General features: G+C 47.7%; 2 protein-coding genes and 1 non-coding gene across 3 annotated transcripts; 1 reads left to right on the forward strand and 2 right to left on the reverse strand.

Moving 5' to 3' along the window:
* Nucleotides 1-4,937: 4,937 nt before the first annotated feature.
* AtWU_05203 (thioredoxin family protein) lies at nt 4,938-5,823 on the reverse strand (the record flags this gene model as incomplete). The annotated part of the gene is made up of 3 exons (XM_035500313.1): nt 4,938-5,238; nt 5,370-5,555; nt 5,765-5,823. The coding sequence occupies 3 exons, from the start codon at nt 5,821-5,823 to the stop codon at nt 4,938-4,940; spliced, it is 546 nt and encodes a 181-aa protein (XP_035356206.1).
* A 1,006-nt stretch (nt 5,824-6,829) lies between these two features.
* AtWU_05204 (uncharacterized protein) lies at nt 6,830-9,226 on the reverse strand (the record flags this gene model as incomplete). Its single annotated transcript, XM_035500314.1, has 1 exon — nt 6,830-9,226. The coding sequence occupies one exon, from the start codon at nt 9,224-9,226 to the stop codon at nt 6,830-6,832; it is 2,397 nt and encodes a 798-aa protein (XP_035356207.1).
* Nucleotides 9,227-18,693: 9,467 nt separating this feature from the next.
* On the forward strand, nt 18,694-18,765 carry AtWU_t133. Its single transcript has one exon. It is a non-coding gene; the product is annotated as a tRNA-Met (tRNA).
* Nucleotides 18,766-19,030: the final 265 nt, after the last annotated feature.

A 19,030-nucleotide genomic window follows, 5' to 3' on the forward strand; every position in this document is an offset into this window, starting at 1 on the left:
GTCAGCACGTCCTCTGGAACTCCGTCGGCTAAACCATCCTCGAGCCACCAATACGTCACGAGTCCTCAACTTAGGTAGCAACTATCCAAACTCCAGAGGGGCATGTTGTACCGTCAGCAGATGAAACTCAAGGCGGAACCAGACAATCAGAACCGAGCATCATGACTGATGGTACACTCCAAGTTGAGATTTTCAACGGGATCTAAAGAGCAGATTTTCGCCAATTGCCAGCATCCACGCGATTGACAAAGACCCTGAGTGGTCAATGGACGCAGTGGCGGGCTTAGCTCGGGGCACGTCCATTGGGAATCATGCGATTCACAGGCGTGGGTAAGACAATCAATCTCTAGCAGTGGAACTGAGAAGGGTGAGCTGGAACCCGACGGATGGGACCAAATGGAGACGAGAGACCATCGGTAGCACGTTTTGAAACCTGAGTCTTGGACCGTTGGATAAGCTGAACGTGGCCGAGTGGGAAGGAAGAGAGGGGAGGATCCAGACAGAGGGTCGGAGATGCACTCCCGTTGGACCATCACGCGCTCACTAGCCCTGTTCGGGGTTAGGCCGCTGCCCCGTGACTCAGATCGTGGGTTCCATCTCTCGATTGGCCAATCCCGATCTGGCTAGCTGGCCGAGCATGATTCCGCTAGTCTGTTTGTGGTCACCACCCACTCGCGCTGAGAGATCCTCTTCTGTAAAATCTGTAAGCGATGCCATCTCCTCTCTGGCACTCAAATCAATATATGCAAGTCGGGCCGAGGAAGAAACTGGGAAGTGTCAAACTCTAAAGAATGTATTTCCTCTTTTTTAGGGCCAGAATCCTTGGTAGGATACTATAAAGTTAAACGGACGGAGTGCCCAACCCTTTCAGGTCAACAATGATGCGAGATACTACCTAGTTTTAGTCCAGGCTGAACTCTAATAGAGTCAGTTGAAGTAGTAGGTAAGGTACTTTTGCCTCCGTGGAAATAGCAACAAATCAATATGGATCCAGCTTGCGAGCGTCTTATCCCGTCAGCAGCAGTACGTAGCAGCAAGAGAACGCAACAACCAATTGATTGTCCGCCAAATCCTTCCGGCTAACCCCTGCCGGATATTCCCCCTGCTAACCTTACTGCGTAAGCGTCAGAACTCAATGGTCGATTCGCCCCTTGTGTTGACTATCTACACGGTATACATCAGGATGAATTTCTGTTCTCAAGAATTCCAACGCAAATTTTCTTTATAACCGAGCCAGAAATCAAAAGCCCACTTAAGTTCGGATTTCACGGGAAGTAAATTATCCTCCCGAACGACCCGCGAAAAAAAAAAAATAAAAGAGAGAACCAAACAATCAAGTGATTGATAACCATGGAAGGCAATGTTTCCAATTCCATAACCATTCCATAGAAAGCCCTGACCCACTGTAAGCATATCAACACAGTACACACAGTAGCACAAGCATGAGCCTGCAGCAGCCAGATTAAATGAATTCGTCACCCTTTCCGGCTTGTGCTGACAGCACTGGCGTTGCCGCCCAAGTGATCGGATCCTTTTACTCCTCCATCGCATTCGTAGACATACTATTGAGATATCCAGGAAGATCCTCCATCCTTCTACAGCCCCCAAGAATCATATTCAGGATGCGGAACACCGGAAACAGCCCCATACCACATATATCCTTTTCTCTCCGCGATCAACACACGCTTCGATCATGCAATCCTGCGTATTCCGGAATACCTCGGCCTCACTCCTATGCGGTACAGCCGAGCTGCAACTGGGCTAGCCAGGTCCATGACTAGATTAATTCATATGACAGCCAATATCACCTAATTAATTCATAGGGCACGGGCCTCATTAGAGCTCTTTTCTGTTGCATAATAAATAGGGTGTAGCCGCGGTATGTATTCCGCGGTTTCAGGGGATAAACAATAGAGACGAGCACAACAGTACAGCACCGCATAACCCAGGAGGGCAGTGAAGATGTAGTCATTAGAGAAGTGGCTGTGCGCACAGTGCAGGTGTAGCTGAATGATGGAGCCGTGAGCCGTGTTGAGGTGGTACTCTGGCCCACTCCCCTGGAAATCCTTTGGTGTGCCGAAAGATGTCCGCACTCGGACGGGGCTAATGCGGTAGTTAAGCCTGATAAGGTAGATGAAGTAGCAATCTTCGAAGAGTTTTGGTCGGAGGTGTTTCTGATGGGAAAGGAGTTGGAATGATAATATTTTCCGCGTAGCTGAGAAAAACGATAGTATTTTCCGTAGACGCACACCCACTTGTGACATCTGCACGTGTTAATTGCCTTGTCAATGCGTCTAGCCGGTACCTTGCATGAATTCTCTGCATTGACTATTTGCAGCCTTGGATAAGCTTCTGATATATCTCAAACCATCGCTATAATATAGTATCTGTGTATTATATGTGGTACCCCCAGTCGATAATAATATGGTTCTTGGATCCAGTCTTGACCAAATGCTTGGGAGACCTGCAACTGACTCGAAGACCCAGTTTTTGATCAGACCGCTTCTTTGGCTATGATTAATCGGTGAGGCCAGTTTCGATGGGAACTATCTCATCTAATCGGGGTTTTTATCCATTGCATTGTACAGTACTGAGGGGTAGAGCCTACACTGCATTTTTGGTCGAGTGTCAAATCGATAACAGCAACTGACCAATCCCTCTCTATGTCCGTTTGGGGGCTGCCCAGTAGCCGATAACAGTGGAATCATCTCATTCCGAGTATTACGTGGACGTAGTAGAGCTTTAGGGGGCCCTTGCTTAGCTTGACTGTTCTTGGTAGGCAACCACAATGTTGGTGTCACAGAAACAAGCTTCGATTTTTAGTGCCGACAATAGACCAAGGAGTATGTACCACCTTATCAACAGCCGGGTTTGACACCTAGCTCATAGGCCCATGAGACATACTTGTCGACACTATGCTACTCTTCTCCCCAATGATATAAATTCTTTCCTGGGAGTCAATTAAGATAATAATGCCTCTGATAAGAGCATCATCTACGCCACGCCCACTACAATTAATTGCTATCAACTGACTAGTGGTATACTGCTGTTCTCTGACGCCACAAATAGATACGCCATGTTTAATGCTTACCATTTGAGGGTAAACCAAAGCTTCACCGAGTATATACTCTACCTGACCTGGGTTGTTAGTCATCGAGATCTATCTGCAGCCACCTTCCTCAATATCCAGATTCTATCGTACTCACATGCTTACTATTTAGCCTCATCAGATCTATTACACTTCTAGTTGAGCTGTTTTGGGAAGCAAAAACAGCAAAATAGAAGATTTCAACCACAATCTTCTCCATAAGTAGGGCCCGGAAGGTTGTAGATGAGTTGACTAGGCAGAGTAACAACACTTGTGCAACTTATGATCATGAAACAGACTAGAAATTAAAGGAGGATTCCATGTATTTCGGTTGGAAATACATCTAGTAAAGACTTCTGCTCTCATTTGGTATAACGGAACGTGAATGACATATAGAATTGCAGCTCACTGGCACACATTTTGAGCAGGTTGCGGCCCGCCAACTATAACCAAAATCACCAATGGGACCAATTAGTAGTGTATGTCGATAAATGTGGCCGGGTATATGTTCATTCCAACTGATTATTATTACATAGATACCTAAATAATATTCAACGCAGCATTCGGTTAGTTTCCTCATTCCAGAACTGGAGGTAATACAGTCACGGAGCTACAAGGAAAATATTTGAGCAACATAGTTGCCAATAGTCTGCAAGGACTAAGTACTATAAATTAAAGCTATTCAATTCGGGAAAAGAGGAGTCTAGTCTCACTTCAGATATAATATAAAGCTGTCTCCAACTCAAGTCTGACTTATATAAAGCAGTTATCCATATCTCACCATGTCAGGTTAACAGGTATGTCTGTCAAGTTAGCTATTGTTAGAATATCAGAGGCGAATTATAGAAAAGCTTAGGATGAATATCCGGCTTACATTGGAGCTTGACCAGAAATGATCAAGCCAGAATAATGAATGAGATGCTACTAGTACTATATTATGCAGGAGTGATATGACCTAATACAGCTGTGTGTGACATAGCTAAGCTACTCCAGTGAATGTCTACGATAATTAAACTATGTCTGAATGTTTATGTTTATATCATTTACTTGCACGGAAAGCAGTATCAGAATTGGATAGTTACGCTAAGGATAGTTTACCAGTTCGATATGCATCACATATATCATCCATTCAAGTACTACCACGTCTAACTACTACACATGAAGGGGGTTAGTTCGCAAGCTTGGAGTTTCCTGGCCTATTTGCCCCAGAATGGTATCATACTACTATACAAATTCAATATACAAAAGGTCCAGCAGATGGGGAAAGTCTCCCTATGAATGATTGACGATGCTTCTCGAATGGAACAACTGGTGTAATAAGTAGCATCTGTCTGCCTTAAAGGGATGATATCACTTTCAGTGTGTTGCGAGTACTACTCACTGTATGGTGCTTGTTGTAGTTACTATCCAATAACTATGTGGTGGGAGATGTACGACAGACTGGATATATATGGATTTGTTGAAGGTATTGTCATAAATGTATTGGTCCAAAAGACCTAGTCAAAAGTAGTGGGAGACTCAGATCATGTTGTCGAGCGGTTTAGTTTACTGTGATGTCTGATCAGAGTGTAAAGTGTCAGGCAAGCCTGATGTCATCTTACATTAGCGTATGATGTGGTTCGATGACAATAAATGATCAAAGTACCTGCATAGTGATGAAGGTCTTAATACAACGGCTACTATGGTCCAGGAATACGGTCATGACTACATCTACAACAAATATTACCATCGACTCATATGGATCGTCGCGTGTGTGTGTGTGCGGGGTAAGAAGCCCATCAATTAGATTTCATCTGTAACTAGCATAACCATCAAGGTATCCCCTCATTATCGTCTATCGACGGGGAATTTATGCAAGCAGAGCCTTGATCTTCTCCTCCAGACCCTTGGGGTTGGCACCGGTGAGGTCGTCGAACTTCTGGCCGTTCTTGAAGAGAAGGAAAGTGGGCATGGCACGGATACCGAGCTCGGCAGCAACCTCGGACAGCTCGTCGACGTCGATCTTGTAGAACTTGGCGTTGGGGTACTCGTTGCTGAACTGCTCGACCTTGGGGGAGATGGCCTTGCAAGGACCGCACCAGGTAGCGAAGCAGTCAACGACGACGGGGCCGGTGGACTCGCCAAGGACCTTCTCGTTGAATTCGGCCTTACTGTAGAGACAGATAAGTTAATTAAGGTCTCAAGAAAAGAGGGAAGGGTAAGGCGTGAGGAGAAGAAGAAGGGCGGATGTTATCTGAAGGTGAGACGATAAACGTCAAGGGGAGGAAGGGATTGCACATACGACGTGATGTCGACAACCTTGTGAGACATGTTGGAGGATGTGTGAGAGAAAGCGCGACGGCTGTGGATAAACGGAGTTGAACGGAGGAAAGAGGGCGCTACTGCGGTTCTAGTGGAGGACTGGATAGAGAATCTAGCGGAGGAGGAAGAGAGAAGGCGTCGGGAGGCCAGAGTGGATGGTTTAAAACTATGGGAAGGTTGAGACGATGATTAGCTCCGAATGAGGGGCAGCCCAGCAACGGAGGGGCACAAATCGAATTTGTAGTGGAGAGTTGAGTGGCTGACACACAACCCCGAACAGTGACGTTGCACCGCCGCCTGACTAATCGCTCGGGGCGTCGAAGCCTCTCGGTCACAGTCGAAGGCCAGGGTCGCTTCTGGGCAATATGGGCTTACCAAGAGACACCTCGTGCAAGACGAAGGCGCGATTGATTTGTCAGGCTAACAGCAGACATTCTGGCTGCAATTGAATAAGTAGTAATAGGCAATATATGGAATGATATAATCAACAGTAAATTACGGGCCGGTTGGGCAACTTGGTTGGTGGAAGAGAAAGGGGAAGGAGATGCACGAAACGGTGAAGGAAGAAACCAAAGGCAAATGACGTGCTCCCGTCGCTTATGAATCGCGACCGGTCTGGACAGGCGCTGTTGGCCTGAGGCAGCAGCAGCAACAGCCGCCATCGGCGAGTCTCTCCGATCACCTGATCCGAGTGCGGAATAACATGGCAGTATCGTTTATGGGTGCAGTTGCGCAGAGGATTAAGGAGTCAGTCATATCAAGTCGGGTAGTTTATTGTCTAGGGCGTGGGAAAATTCCCTCTGGTGATATTTACAGGCAATGGGCAAGCGGGCCATGATGTCATCCATCTCTCGAAAGATAACGAGCCGCAATACTCGAGCATATAGTACAGTCAAGACATTAAACAATAGCACGGGTGGTAATCGTAATAAGGAAAGGTGAACAGGTAGAACTTGTGTCACAATATGTGCATTGAACTGAAGAACGAGAATGCTTCGAGTCTATCAAAAACGCGTAAGTGCCCGCGATCACCACAAGACAGTGATCGGGGCAAACTCATTCAAACTTCCGCTGATGTGGGGGTATCAACAAATTCGAGAACTAACAATGCCCACCGACAAGACAAGAGCACGGACAAGACCTGTGCTTGACCCGGTGAGAGCGTTGGAGAAATATAAGCATGGCTACATCCAGCGCCATGAACCCTGAGGAAATCCGCCGGGGAAGTGGGAGGGGAAGGTGAGGGGGATCTGGAAGGAAAAGGAGCGACATAGGAAAGGTTTTAACGAGCGACTGGGGTATATACGGGAAATATTAGATAAATGCACCATGCTGACATCAGAATAATCTCAACACGCGCAATTATTCCTCATGGTAGCAAGGGCGTCACTGGTTGATCCAAGCAACGTTGCGCACAAGGTTGTGCGCTGGCAACCGGGCTCAATTTGGGCGCCCATTTGCGTGGTGGTCAGACGTTTCGAGCTCAAACTCGGCAGAATGCTCTTCGATGGGGCTGAACTCTTCTTCGGCACAGAACGACTGGACATTCTTCAGGAGTCCTTCGTTGGACTTTGGACGGATTGCTGGTGTCACAAGTACAGGTCGCCGGGCGATTTGATCATGCCAGGTCTCCTCGGCTTGCTCTGGTACGCTATCCATAGGCGTATCCTTGTCAGGTGACGCACCACCTACATCAGGACCAGATTTGGGACTCTCATCCTGGTTGGTCCCAAATCTGACAAGAGGTTCGCTAACTGGGGCCTCATCTCCATGGGAGGATCCCTCACGGCCCTCTTCCATGATGTTTCGCGATGAACTGAGGCTGGTGCGCAGTGGATTGCTCGCCTTTTTCTGAGATATGCGGCGTAGAAATTGTCCCGACATCCATGACCCTTCGGAGTCAATCGATGCTAACGATTGGGACAAAGGAAGATTATCCGGGTCACCTTCCCAGCTTTCGCCTGTCCAAGAATGGTGAGGATTTCTCGGGATGTCCTGTGGTTCTGATCCAGAACTGGGGATGGGATACTGGGTCCCCATGTTGATATCTGACATCTCGTCCTCTCTCTCAAACTCATCCAACACCTCTGGAATATCGGGTGATTGAAGCCGTGAGTCAGGTGGAGAAAGGGGCTCGTCACCGAAATGTTCGGTAAACTTAGACTGCGACCGCTTGATGGTACCTGACCCTAGGAATGTCCGAGGAGCAGCAACGAATGAAGGAGGTGGTCCAGACGATTGCGTCTGGACCTTGAAGAAAGATTCATGAGACGGATTCGAGTGCTCAGGGCTGCGTTCATGGAAACGTTCACGATAGCTGCGTTTAAGCCGCGAGCTACCACGTCTGAAAATGGAAGTAAGCGTATTAACACGTCCGCTACCGTGGTCAGACAAGCGCCGGTCTGAGTCAATGGTTCGCGAAATATCGGATGTAGATTCTCGGCCTATGCCATAGAGTTGCGAAGAAGTTGGGCTATACAGTTCACGCCTCGACGGCGAATGAGACAGACTGCTGCCGGACATGCCCATGTCTTGCGAGGGAGCAAAGCTGCGACGCATCACAAGCTTTGGTTCCCGAATGGAACTATCGTCGATGTTACCAATGACATGCACACTATCAACGGACTCGTGGCCACGTCGCTCTGTGTCTTTGGAAGCACCTCTCAGCCAAGATCCAGAAGTATTACCGCCCAGGAAGGCATTGGTTTCATTTGTCCGAGGGGCATATTCTTTTGACCGATCAGAGACAGCCCGGCTCTCCGCGCCCGGCCGACCACGTCGAGCTAAAGATGTGTCTTCAGCCTCGCTGGATGGTTCTTGGGGAACGGCATCGGCTTCTGCTTCTACTTCTGCTTGCCGTTGTTGTTCCGCAGCGCGTTCTAACTTCCGGTGGAGTCTGGCTTGATCTTCAAGTTGCTTCCTCTCCCTGCGCCGACGGTCCCTTTCGAGCAATTCCCTTAGGGCAGCGGCATCCAGGTCGTCGGCCAGCTTGTCTACTCTCTTCTTAGAACGCGAGTGCTCGTTGTGTGTGGCATAAGCAGGGGTCTTATCCTTCCGAATTGAAGGCTCAGACGGTCTTTGACTCTTAGCTGTCGGCACCCGAGGAGTTTCCACATAGCGTATGACCGGACGAGGCGTCCATGCAGCAAAGGTGTTAACCTTGAACGTATAGGATTCGAAAATATCCGAGAGTGAGGATGCAGCGGAGTCACGCATAGAAAGGCTGGTATCAGAACAATGCCGGTCGGAGCGTCGACTCTGGGCCCCATTAGCCCGGCGTGTCTCAATGGAAAACCGCTCCGCGGGTAGCGGAGAGTGACGGCGAGGAATATCGATGGGAGCAGAAGCCAGCATCCGTATTTCCCGTTCCCTGGCAATCTCGTATGCCTTGCGCTTACTCAGCTTCTTCTTTAACACTGCCGGACCATTTTCGTTACGCTTGGATTTCAACAACGATGCAGAGCGAGACAAAGAGGGTTGTTCGTGGCTCATGGTGGAGTAAGTAGTGTAGGCGTCGGAATGCTGACCAGCTCGGGAGACCGGGGCCCGGTTTTCTTTGATCGGGGTCGGCTGCTCACTGTGTGACGTAGGTGGAGGGTACTGGACGACAGGGGAAGACGTCGGATGAGAAGCATCGTGCAAAAAGCTCGGGACGACTTCAACAGGCTGGGCGTGTCTGTTCTTCTGACGTTTGGAGTGCTTGCGGGACAGTCTGCCGAGCTTGCCGTCATCGAAGCTGTGGCGAGACTCTTGCGACGACTGGACATCCGCCACAGCAGGTGCATCCAGTTGGATTGTATGCCGCTTGTTCTTACGACCAAACGGCCATATCGCCATGGCGTCTGGTTGATGATACCTCGTCCCGTCTGACCAGTCAAACGTGGACACTGAAACTATCGGAGGTGACGTTGGACCGGGTGACTGGACTCATCAGGAAGGACCGAGGGGGAGAAGGATTAGACACGCGACCAGCAGGCGAATCTAGAGCAGATAGCAAGGCACGGGGAACAGCCTGAAATAAACAAAGCACCAGACAAACAGGGTGGTGACAGAAGAAAAGAAGAGGAGGAACAATCCGAGGTAGCAGTTTGTCTGGAGATGGAGGCGAACCGAGACATGCAAAGCGGTGGGAAGGGACTAGGGTGCAGCGGAGCGTGTGGGTTGTTGTAAGTAGTAAGTAGTGTGTGTGTGTGTGTGAGTGAGTAGGCAGTGGAAAGTAGTAAGTGCAAGGATGATCCAGGCGCTGGTAATTGGCTACCTGAGTAGTGTAGGTATGGAGACCGGGGCGAGGATCAGAAGGGGTCGTAGCAGGTGACTATTGGTTTAGAACGAACGGGTAATCGTAGTCAGGAAAAGTAGTGGGAATTCGGTTTAGTAGCAATAGTGAGACCTGGAGCCACGCCACATGGGGTGGCGGAAAATCAGAGATACAGAGGGGTGGAAATCTCGTTTTCCGGTCACAAACAAAACAAGGAGTTTAGAAAGGAGAAGAGAAACAGAAAGGAGTGGAAAAGATGGGAAAGGGGGAGGGGAGGAGGGGAGAAGAGGAAAAGCGAAAGAGAGAGAGAGACCCCGATGAGATGAGAAAGCGAGGAAGATGAAGAAAGGAGAAAAAAGAGAGGGAAAAGAGGAGAAAGGGAGACAAGACGACGAAGATGTAGAAAGATGGTAAGTAACGAGCGAGACGAGACGAGCAAAGAAGGGTAAGCAAAGCAAGCAAGTACCAGGTGATGAGCCCAACGAGGAGCGACAAGCTGCCTATCTTTCGCAGTGGATTTTCCTACTTGACAGCCAGAAGAGAAGCAAAGCAAAGCAAAGCAAAGCCAAAGCTATTCTGCCTACCTCCTAGTTTACCGACTAGTACCAACTTACTATGACTACTTTACCTAGTAAGTACCTACACAAAACGGTCCCAAGTCGAGAGCGAGGGACTGAGAGGGCCGAGACACAAACAAACCCGCCCGTTTCTGAACCAGGGGATCTTCTCGGTTGGTTAGTGGTTACACACCGTCGACCCTCCCCGGGGCCGGCCGTCACAGCAGAACCACTTGGAACCAGTCCCAAATAATCCACCACCGGGACGCTTGATTTTTTATTTTCTTCATTGAATTATTTTCTTCTGGTTATTATCATGGATCAATTTATTATTATTATTATCATTATTATTGTTATTATGAGTTTTTTTTTTTTTATTATAGTCATTAACAGAAGGAGATTAGTTCATTACCGACTTACTTACTTACATCCTCCATACATACAGCTCTCGCTCTCTCTTTCTCCTCTCTCCCTCTCTCCCTCTCTTTACGCTGCTGTTCAGGTGATGGATTATATGCATCAACCCGTTCTTTCTAATTGACCACCCCCTCCCCTCCCCTCCCCTTTCTTTTCCCTTACCCACCCAGATGTTCCTTCGTCTAGTAATACTAGTGGATAAAGATCCGACCCATTTTAGGGTCATTAAGAGATAATGTCCAGCACATACCTGCAGATGCCGCCTCTTAACTCTCCAACGGTGATCCGTTGGCTCTCTTTCTGTGTGGTCCTTATTTGGTACGTATCTAGCTAGTGCTAACCCAGGAGAGAGATCATAACCTGAATGGTAAGGAGAAAATGAACCACGGAAGACACAAAAATCAATTGTCGAAAAAAATTTCTTCCAAATGTGGAGAAAAGACCACTAGTGGCACCTAAACTGCCAGATTGCAACCCAATCCGATTATTGTTACCAGAAACTAGGGGCAACTTCATTGGTACCTGCCTTAGGGACTGCCTAGCCAGTGAATGACCCATGGTATCTGCCGTACTCCACACTCCATACTTAGAAACCCACTAAACCACAGCAGCTAGTAATTTATCCGGATATTGTTACTGCACAACGCAGCCCACTTTACAACACACTCGGTATGTGCGAGCTCCGTCAGTACCACCTCAAAACAAGGCGCCAATCGATACAGCCTCAGCTCCTCCCGGGGAGGGGGGGGGGAGCCTTTCGGGGCAGGAGGCAAGGCGTTTTCTCCCTTGAAGATCATATTATCTCCTAGAACATACCTAGCCAGATACTGTTGTTCTCTGAGATCATTCTTTACTTAACTTCGTGAGATCTGCTAACTAAGACGGATTGTATAGCCAATGATGTCATGCTAAAGCTTACTATACTCTTCCAACTACACTCACAGACGAGATCTATGCAACCTGATCGGAATTGAGTTTATCGTGATAAGAGAAAGGAAGCTTCTCTGAGAATGTGTAGGCAGCTGCTGCTTAGCCTTTTCGGCCGATGCCAAGGCAGTCTCCTCTTAGTTACCGAGGGCGCGCGCCTACTATGACATATATTCAGTGAGCTCGACATGACCTGTAGATGTGGTCACCACCGCGGAAAGTACCGTGCAAGACCTTTTCAGACCTACCTACAGGAGCCGGATGCACGCCCAATACCCCCGCTCATCTTACCGACGGCAATAACCGCTCCTCATTCACAAAGTACCCTGGAATACTGAGAGCCATGCATGATTGCTCCCCATGCCTACTTGGTGGCTTCGCAGTATCTAAGCGATCACACTTACAAAATACAGTAAGCACGATGAAAGATTTTCATGTTCCGCGCCCCGGCCTTAGCTAAGCAGTTAGGCCCCATCCTCGCGACATGAGGAATGCTTAGAGGGGGCGAGATGACGGTCCAACGGGCTTCTTGGGGTGGGGAGACACCGTCCACAGGAGCCATAACCGCGATGCGAAAATCTTAGCTTGGCTTCAACCGAGTTTGTTAGAGCCGATGACAATTTTACCAGCCGATACGATCAAAGATCCAGACCAGCAGAGATGCAGTGTAGAAGTTTGGTGGGTGGGTTGTGTTCGTTCCTAGTCTGGCGGGCTAGGGATTGGTACTTGACCACTGATATCCGATAGGTATCTCTGCTGGTTGATCGTATGAAGTAATCCTACTCAGCAGTGTCTTACTCACCTGATACTACTTATCTCCATCGGTCGGACATGGCTGACTTTTCACTCTTCTGCACTCTTCCATCACCTGAAAACCACTCTGACACATTTTAGTCAGGTACCTCCCACATCAAACAGGGGTGGATGGAGTACCACGATGGGAGTTCATGTTAAACTTCCCGCTCCCAGCCCATCCAATTTCCGCTGGCCACAAGCTAATAAATTGACAATTTTGACAGCCATTGACAGGTCGAGTATGCATTGGCCAAAGCGTGCAGCACCCATCACAATAACGTAAACCGCCCGTAACCCGTAACGGTCGAATCTCCATTGTCAGTTAGGGAGCTGCTGCTCGCAATTACAGTGGGGCCTCTTTTTTCCGACTAAAAAACCTTAGGGTCCAAAGGTTGAGAACTCCAAAACATCAGATTCAGTGCGATGTCCGTCGATCACCGTGATTTTGATCCGGTCGTATGTTCGAAATGAGAAAGTCGCAGGCCTGGGCAGTATCGACCTGCGTCAGTGGCTCACTCTAGTCAGCTGCTATCAGACTGGGAGCGGTTCGACTCTCCCGAGTTTGAGTGACCTGAGTCATCACCACGCCGAACCCCCGGCAACGGAAATAATCTCCTGTTGTTTACTTTGGTCCTTGCAGATTGCTTAGGCGGGCCCGACTCTCCCTAGTCCCTACAAAACAATTGAGAACAAGCGAGTTGGTGTCTAGCCCACTCGAGTCTTCAGTTGGTTCGTACTCGACCCGAAATGCCGAAGCCAGGCCCATGCGAGCCCACTTACGCGCGTGCTGCATTAGAGCTGGAAGAGCGCAGAGTAGTCGCGGAATTTTACTACTGACCTTGATACTATCTAGTTACTACACAATATTGCTGGCATCCTGTCAAGCTCCCGATTTAGGTAAACGTTAACGATCTCTCTCATCGTTACCTATCTCGTGCTTAGAGCCTGTGATTGTCATGACATCTGCTGGCCCGGCGCATCATCGGACTACTAGTTACCGATACGCTCCTACTAGTCTCAAGCTTGTCAGTTTGTCTACTTCGTGACTTCGTCCATTGAGTTCGGCCCATCACCCCCTCGCGATATACCCATAGGTTTGAAGGGTCATCCAGCGCAAATCAGTGGACCAATGTTCCTGATTACTTGGAGACCCGGCTAGATCTCAGTGTAATGAGAGGCACAAGATGGGAGAGTGAGACATTCCGTCTGACTAACATCCGCCGGAGCACACAAAGCAGCGGCTAGCTTTTCCTGCCTTGCATGTACTGAGGCGAGAGCAGGTGGCCGTCAACCCCTGTTAATGGGGTTTCACTCGGAGAGTTCAGCGTGGCTTAACTCTGTGTACAGCATTCGGGTAGGCAGGGAAAGGTAGCCAACTCTCCCAGTACCATGGTTTTAGGGCAGCTCTAATTAAACGCACAGGACGCCCAGAGTTTTCTTGGTATCAGTAGTATGTTTTGTCCAGTGCCGGCGTCCCCCTCGTTCTAGATAGACAGATAACTACTCGTGCGCGCTCCGCTACCTATGCATGTCATGCTCCATCGGCCATATGGAGCTTCCATATTGTGGGTTTTCGTAATCAGTATTCAGTCACTAGTAAATTATCACCGAACAGTCTCGGTGTAAACGCCCTTGTTGATAGGCGGATTAATTTCCCATCTATGAGGGGGTGTGGGTCTTCCTAACATTAAGAAGCCGTTGTGTATCCAACCATTTTTGGTACCTGACTCCCCAACTTATTAGGATAACCGGGTGCGTTACCCTTCGCATTTTGTGTTACCTGCTGGGCTACAGAGTATTTTACAGAGCTGCTGAAGTGTCATAGGCAACGGAGTATGTTTAATGATAAGTATGAGTGAGGAGAACCATGCAGCAATGCGCTGCAATATAAATGTCCATTCCAGTACGCTGTGCTGCAGTGTGGATGGGCACTGCATTCAATACGTCCATGCACTCTGCACTCCATACAGAATAGTAATACTAGTACTTCATCCTTGCGTCGATTCTTTTACTCTTTTCTGAAGTATATACCATCCTACATACATGCAGAAGCATATGCTGCTGTTGGATTGCCCTGGCGACAGTCTATACAACTCAACACACCGGCGTAATAACACCTACTACTCCCAGGAGACTTCTACCCAATATCTCATTATGCCAGTTCACACCATCTATATGATGTCTAACTAGTCTTCTCACACAAGAACATTACATGTCCTAGCTCCTTCCTATAATAGCTAAAATCACTAATGTGGTTTCCCCGAACAGACCTCCGTCAACTGCACTATGCTGTCGATTCGATATTTATATATAGAATCGAACAAATAATACTTCAATTGCAGCATCAATCAACACCATCCATGTAAGAAAACACATCCACTCGATCCAACATATGCACAATCGGAATGCCGCGGAATCTACCACTGACTCGACAACAAAGTCATGATCAAATCATGGAAGACCGCAACACACCCCAATATTTCTACCAGTGCAGTATATAGACCACCAGCACGAGGCGCCTAGACCACAAAGCCAGCAACCAGATGCAACTACTACAATTTATAATTCAAACGCACATCGCTAATATCAACCAGAACACAAACCCGATATGACATATCCGACTGTCAAGGCAACCAGACATTTGCATCTACATACATATACACACATATATACATACATGCTATAACGTCCAAGCATTAAACTCAAACTCAACTGCCAGCGATTTAGCCAGTCCACTCCACCTCCAACGAACCTTGAAAGAAAGAAAGAAGAAAAATCTTGTTTTGGTTTCCCTTGGCACGGAGCTAACGTGAAGCCCGGGACGTGTTGTAAGGCACCACGTCGGATTGAGCTGGCAGGCAGGCCAGCAGGCAGACAGAACTTACAATCTCTGTGTGCGTGCATGCATGCATGCATAAGTGCTTTTCTACGACATCTATCCGCCAACATTTTACTACTACTATCATTTCATGATTCTTTGCTGCGTGGTTCGCATGCTCACTATACCCATCCACCATTAAAACACCTAAGCAGGCAAATACCGACATTACATGTGGCATCACCAAAACGCATCGAGATGGATGGGATGGTGTCTTGGACTCGACTCGACTCGAGCTTGGTCATCGTTCCACACCAAAGCCCCCGACCCAAGTCCACCGAACTACGGACGATGTGAGACATGAAAAGAAGTCTAGATTCGACCAGACCCGTTTAGTCTCTAACGGACGTGCGCGCCACGTTGTTAGGAGGGGGACTGACTGACTCCACAAAATCTTGGTCCCATTGCCCATGTCCGACGGCTTCCTGCGCCCAATATAATTTCCATCAATATCTGTCGTCGGGATAACACCGGAGTTCGGGCAGTTCATTTGGGAGATACGGTGCGATGGGGATATTTGGTTAGTACCAACGCCAAGATCCGAGATAAAAATAAAAATCAGAGGAGCCATGGTACAGGTCTGGATGGAAATGGGTAAAGTAAATGATAGTCTAGGACAGGAAGGAGAAAAATGCAATTTATGAGAGTGGAAAAAAAAAATAATAATCACTCCGTCGTCCTGACCCATCCATTCATTCCAATGATCCTTGGGACAGAGAGAAGATGATCGTGACATTGGAACCAGGAGGCAGGAAGAGACACCCGCCCACTGATAAGCGTACATGATAGTAGTCCAATAAAAGAAACAAAATAACGTGGGAGGAAATTTCCTGCGGGTGCCGATAGTAGATAGTAATACCCACCAACCATTCCGCGGTTGGGCTTTGAGCGGAATCCGTGGGAATGAATGGTAGTACAACACCAGTAGTAGTACGTACTAGTAAACAGAGGAGGGGATAACGATGGTTCTAGCCATCGATCTGAGCAATCGAAGTATAGCAAAAATATACTATGAAACCCCCAGTACCATAACGATAGTAATAACGACAGGCATCATCACAATAATAAACAACCAGAACAAAATCACAACCCATGTCCAAAGTGATCAGTCGATAGATAAATACATTCACACCCCATTCCCATATCTTCATTTCATTTCATCTCATTTCCAATCAATAAATACAAAATCACTACTGAGTAAACCTCTTCCTCAACCGATTCGGCTCACGTTCCAGAACCCGATAATATCGACGAGTACTAACATGTCTCCTCAGAAACTTCTTTAACGACCAGGACTCGTCGCGGCTTTTCTCCGCTGTCTGTTTAGTTTTGGTAGTATTGTTATTATTGTTCGTAGTGTAGCCAGTTACATGGCCGAAGAAAGACGACGCTCGTCGTTTGTTGTAAGGTTCAGGATTACAACTCAAATCCACATCCTCTTGGTCTGTGTGATGGCGTCGGAGTGAGGTTGTCATTGACTCTGTGCTCATTTCTTCTCTTTCTTTTTTTCTTCTTTCCGCACTGGGTGCAGGGTATGCGTGCTTGCACGCGGCGGCGAGACTAATGGAATGGATGTGGTCCGTGGGCCTGGTTTTTTATTTGATGGACAGCCACTGACATACACAGTCACACACACACACACACCCCTGTACGCCACTAGATGGGTGGATAGATCAAATGGATATATTTATCTGCCTGGTTTTTGGTTTGGGCAATAATAGATCTTAGGGTATATAGCCTGGCTGGCTGGCTATCTGGCTGGCTGTTGGCTGGTGGTGCCGCTGGGGCTGGCTGCGTGTGTATGATGTTTCCGGGGTCTTGATGCGGATTCAGGCCGAGAGATGGAACAGGTAGTAGACAGGCAACGAAGATTGTGAAGGCGGGGTTGGTTGGTTTGGTTTGGTTCGTTCGATGGATGATTGAATGAATGAATGCGTGATGAGTGGTGGGTGATCGGATCGGTTTGTTGCGGTTATGCAGGTATGGATCTGTGTCTTGTATATTGCTAATTTAAACAAGGGTTGTAGTTAAAGAACAGTTTGGCAAATCCGAGGATTATTTGTTTTGGACTGGCGTTAAGTTCCTATTTGGTAGGTAACTAGATACGTATCATGTACGAAGACGCAAAACGGCAATAAAGAGGGCATATGTCAGTTTTACGATTATCAGTAATACGGAGGAGACAGTCAGTAGGTTTAGTTAGTCAAGTTGTTCGAAGTGTGAGACTAACAAGCTACATTGGGAAATGGGAACTTTCACTTGCGCGGGCACAGGCAGCATGGTTACTTAGTCTGTCTAGTGTCTACTGACTACTCAGTGTGATTGTTCCGGGTCCCTCGGAGGGGCGGCGGGAATGAAAGAGGGACTTGATCCATGGTTTGCCGACCCGGACTGAGAGCCAGTAGTGAAGCAGCGTGGTGGATGATCCAGTGTTGGGACCGGTATTCTGCGAGAAAAAAAAAAAAATGCACGTGTTTTTCAAATTGATTATTTACCCCACCTATAGGTGACAGATGTGGTACTTCGCGATCGATTGTTTTGCTTCTAGAAGTGTTCGATTATCAGTATTTGCTCTCGTTTGTTCCTGGGGAAGTTCGTGATGGTATGATCCCCTAGTAACTATGCTATGAGCATGGAGAGAGCCTGAAAGATCATAACGATCGATTGATTGATTGCATGTCTTACAGCCGGCTGATTCGTCTCTTCGGAATTCGTTCGTATCCGATGGTATCGTTAATTGATAAGCTTACAGGGATCCATCGGCTGACGTGGAAGAGCTCCAGTGAGGACGGCTTGGCTGAATGTTTGTCCGTTAGTTGCTTGCTACTCTTCGCTGTCCAGAATTATACACTCAGACTGAAGCTGCTGAGAACCACGGTTCAAGGAAGGACAAAAATAGTTGACATGGTATGTTCCGTAATTTCCTTTGCGATGGTAACGAAAGTTGGAGTTCGATGATCATGTTGATCTGTTGGGTTGTCAGTGCTGTGGGCCATGACAAAGATATACTATCGGGCTCGGTTGGTTGCACTTCACCGCCAGGTTCAGTACTATATGACCGGATAAACGTATCAGGTTCATTGTTTGGCTTACACCGCCAGGTGGATGGGAAGTAAAAGGCCCTGCCTCTACCGATGTATCATTTGATGATCCTATTCAGTAAGATATCTTGGGCTCTGTGGGCTCCTTCGAGAAGCTGTACATAGTAGTGTTTGGTAGTAGTACTAGGCCTAAGAGAGGAATATATAACTACTGTGTTCTAGTGTAGCAATCTTCCTATATACCTTCAGTTTATGCATATCAGCAGTTACTAGAGGGCAGTAACTTTCTGACCAGATTTGATGTGTTCATGTGTCGCACAATATATATAGGTCAGACCATTTGATTGACATTTTCCTTGAGCGCCTCATAAAGTAACTAAGTTTAGGCTTGGGATATAATATATAAACTGGATGAGCATTACAACAACCCAAGCATGTTAGCTCAGGGGAAGAGCGCCGGGCTCATAACCCGGAGGTCCCTGGATCGAAACCAGGACATGCTATCTGATCTCTTTTTTTGTTTTTTCCCCCTCATTACTTATCCTCAGTTTTGATGATCTTTATTATTTTGATTGTTTGATTCCTAGTTCAAGTACATTCTGACGCCCGCAAATAAATTATATACCCGCTTTCCAAAGCTCGAAAGGGTTCATGATATACTTGCTCGTTGCTAGCTTTACTCTCCGTGATTAAGCTCACCGTGCCAGCACGTGATGCGCCGGCCGCCCTTGAGGGATGCCAAGCCGGCCAACTCGCAAAGGACGGGCG

The sequence above is a fragment of the Aspergillus tubingensis genome, assembly GCF_013340325.1.
Source record: "Aspergillus tubingensis WU-2223L DNA, scaffold_7, whole genome shotgun sequence".
In the NCBI taxonomy this organism is placed as follows: domain Eukaryota; kingdom Fungi; phylum Ascomycota; class Eurotiomycetes; order Eurotiales; family Aspergillaceae; genus Aspergillus; species Aspergillus tubingensis.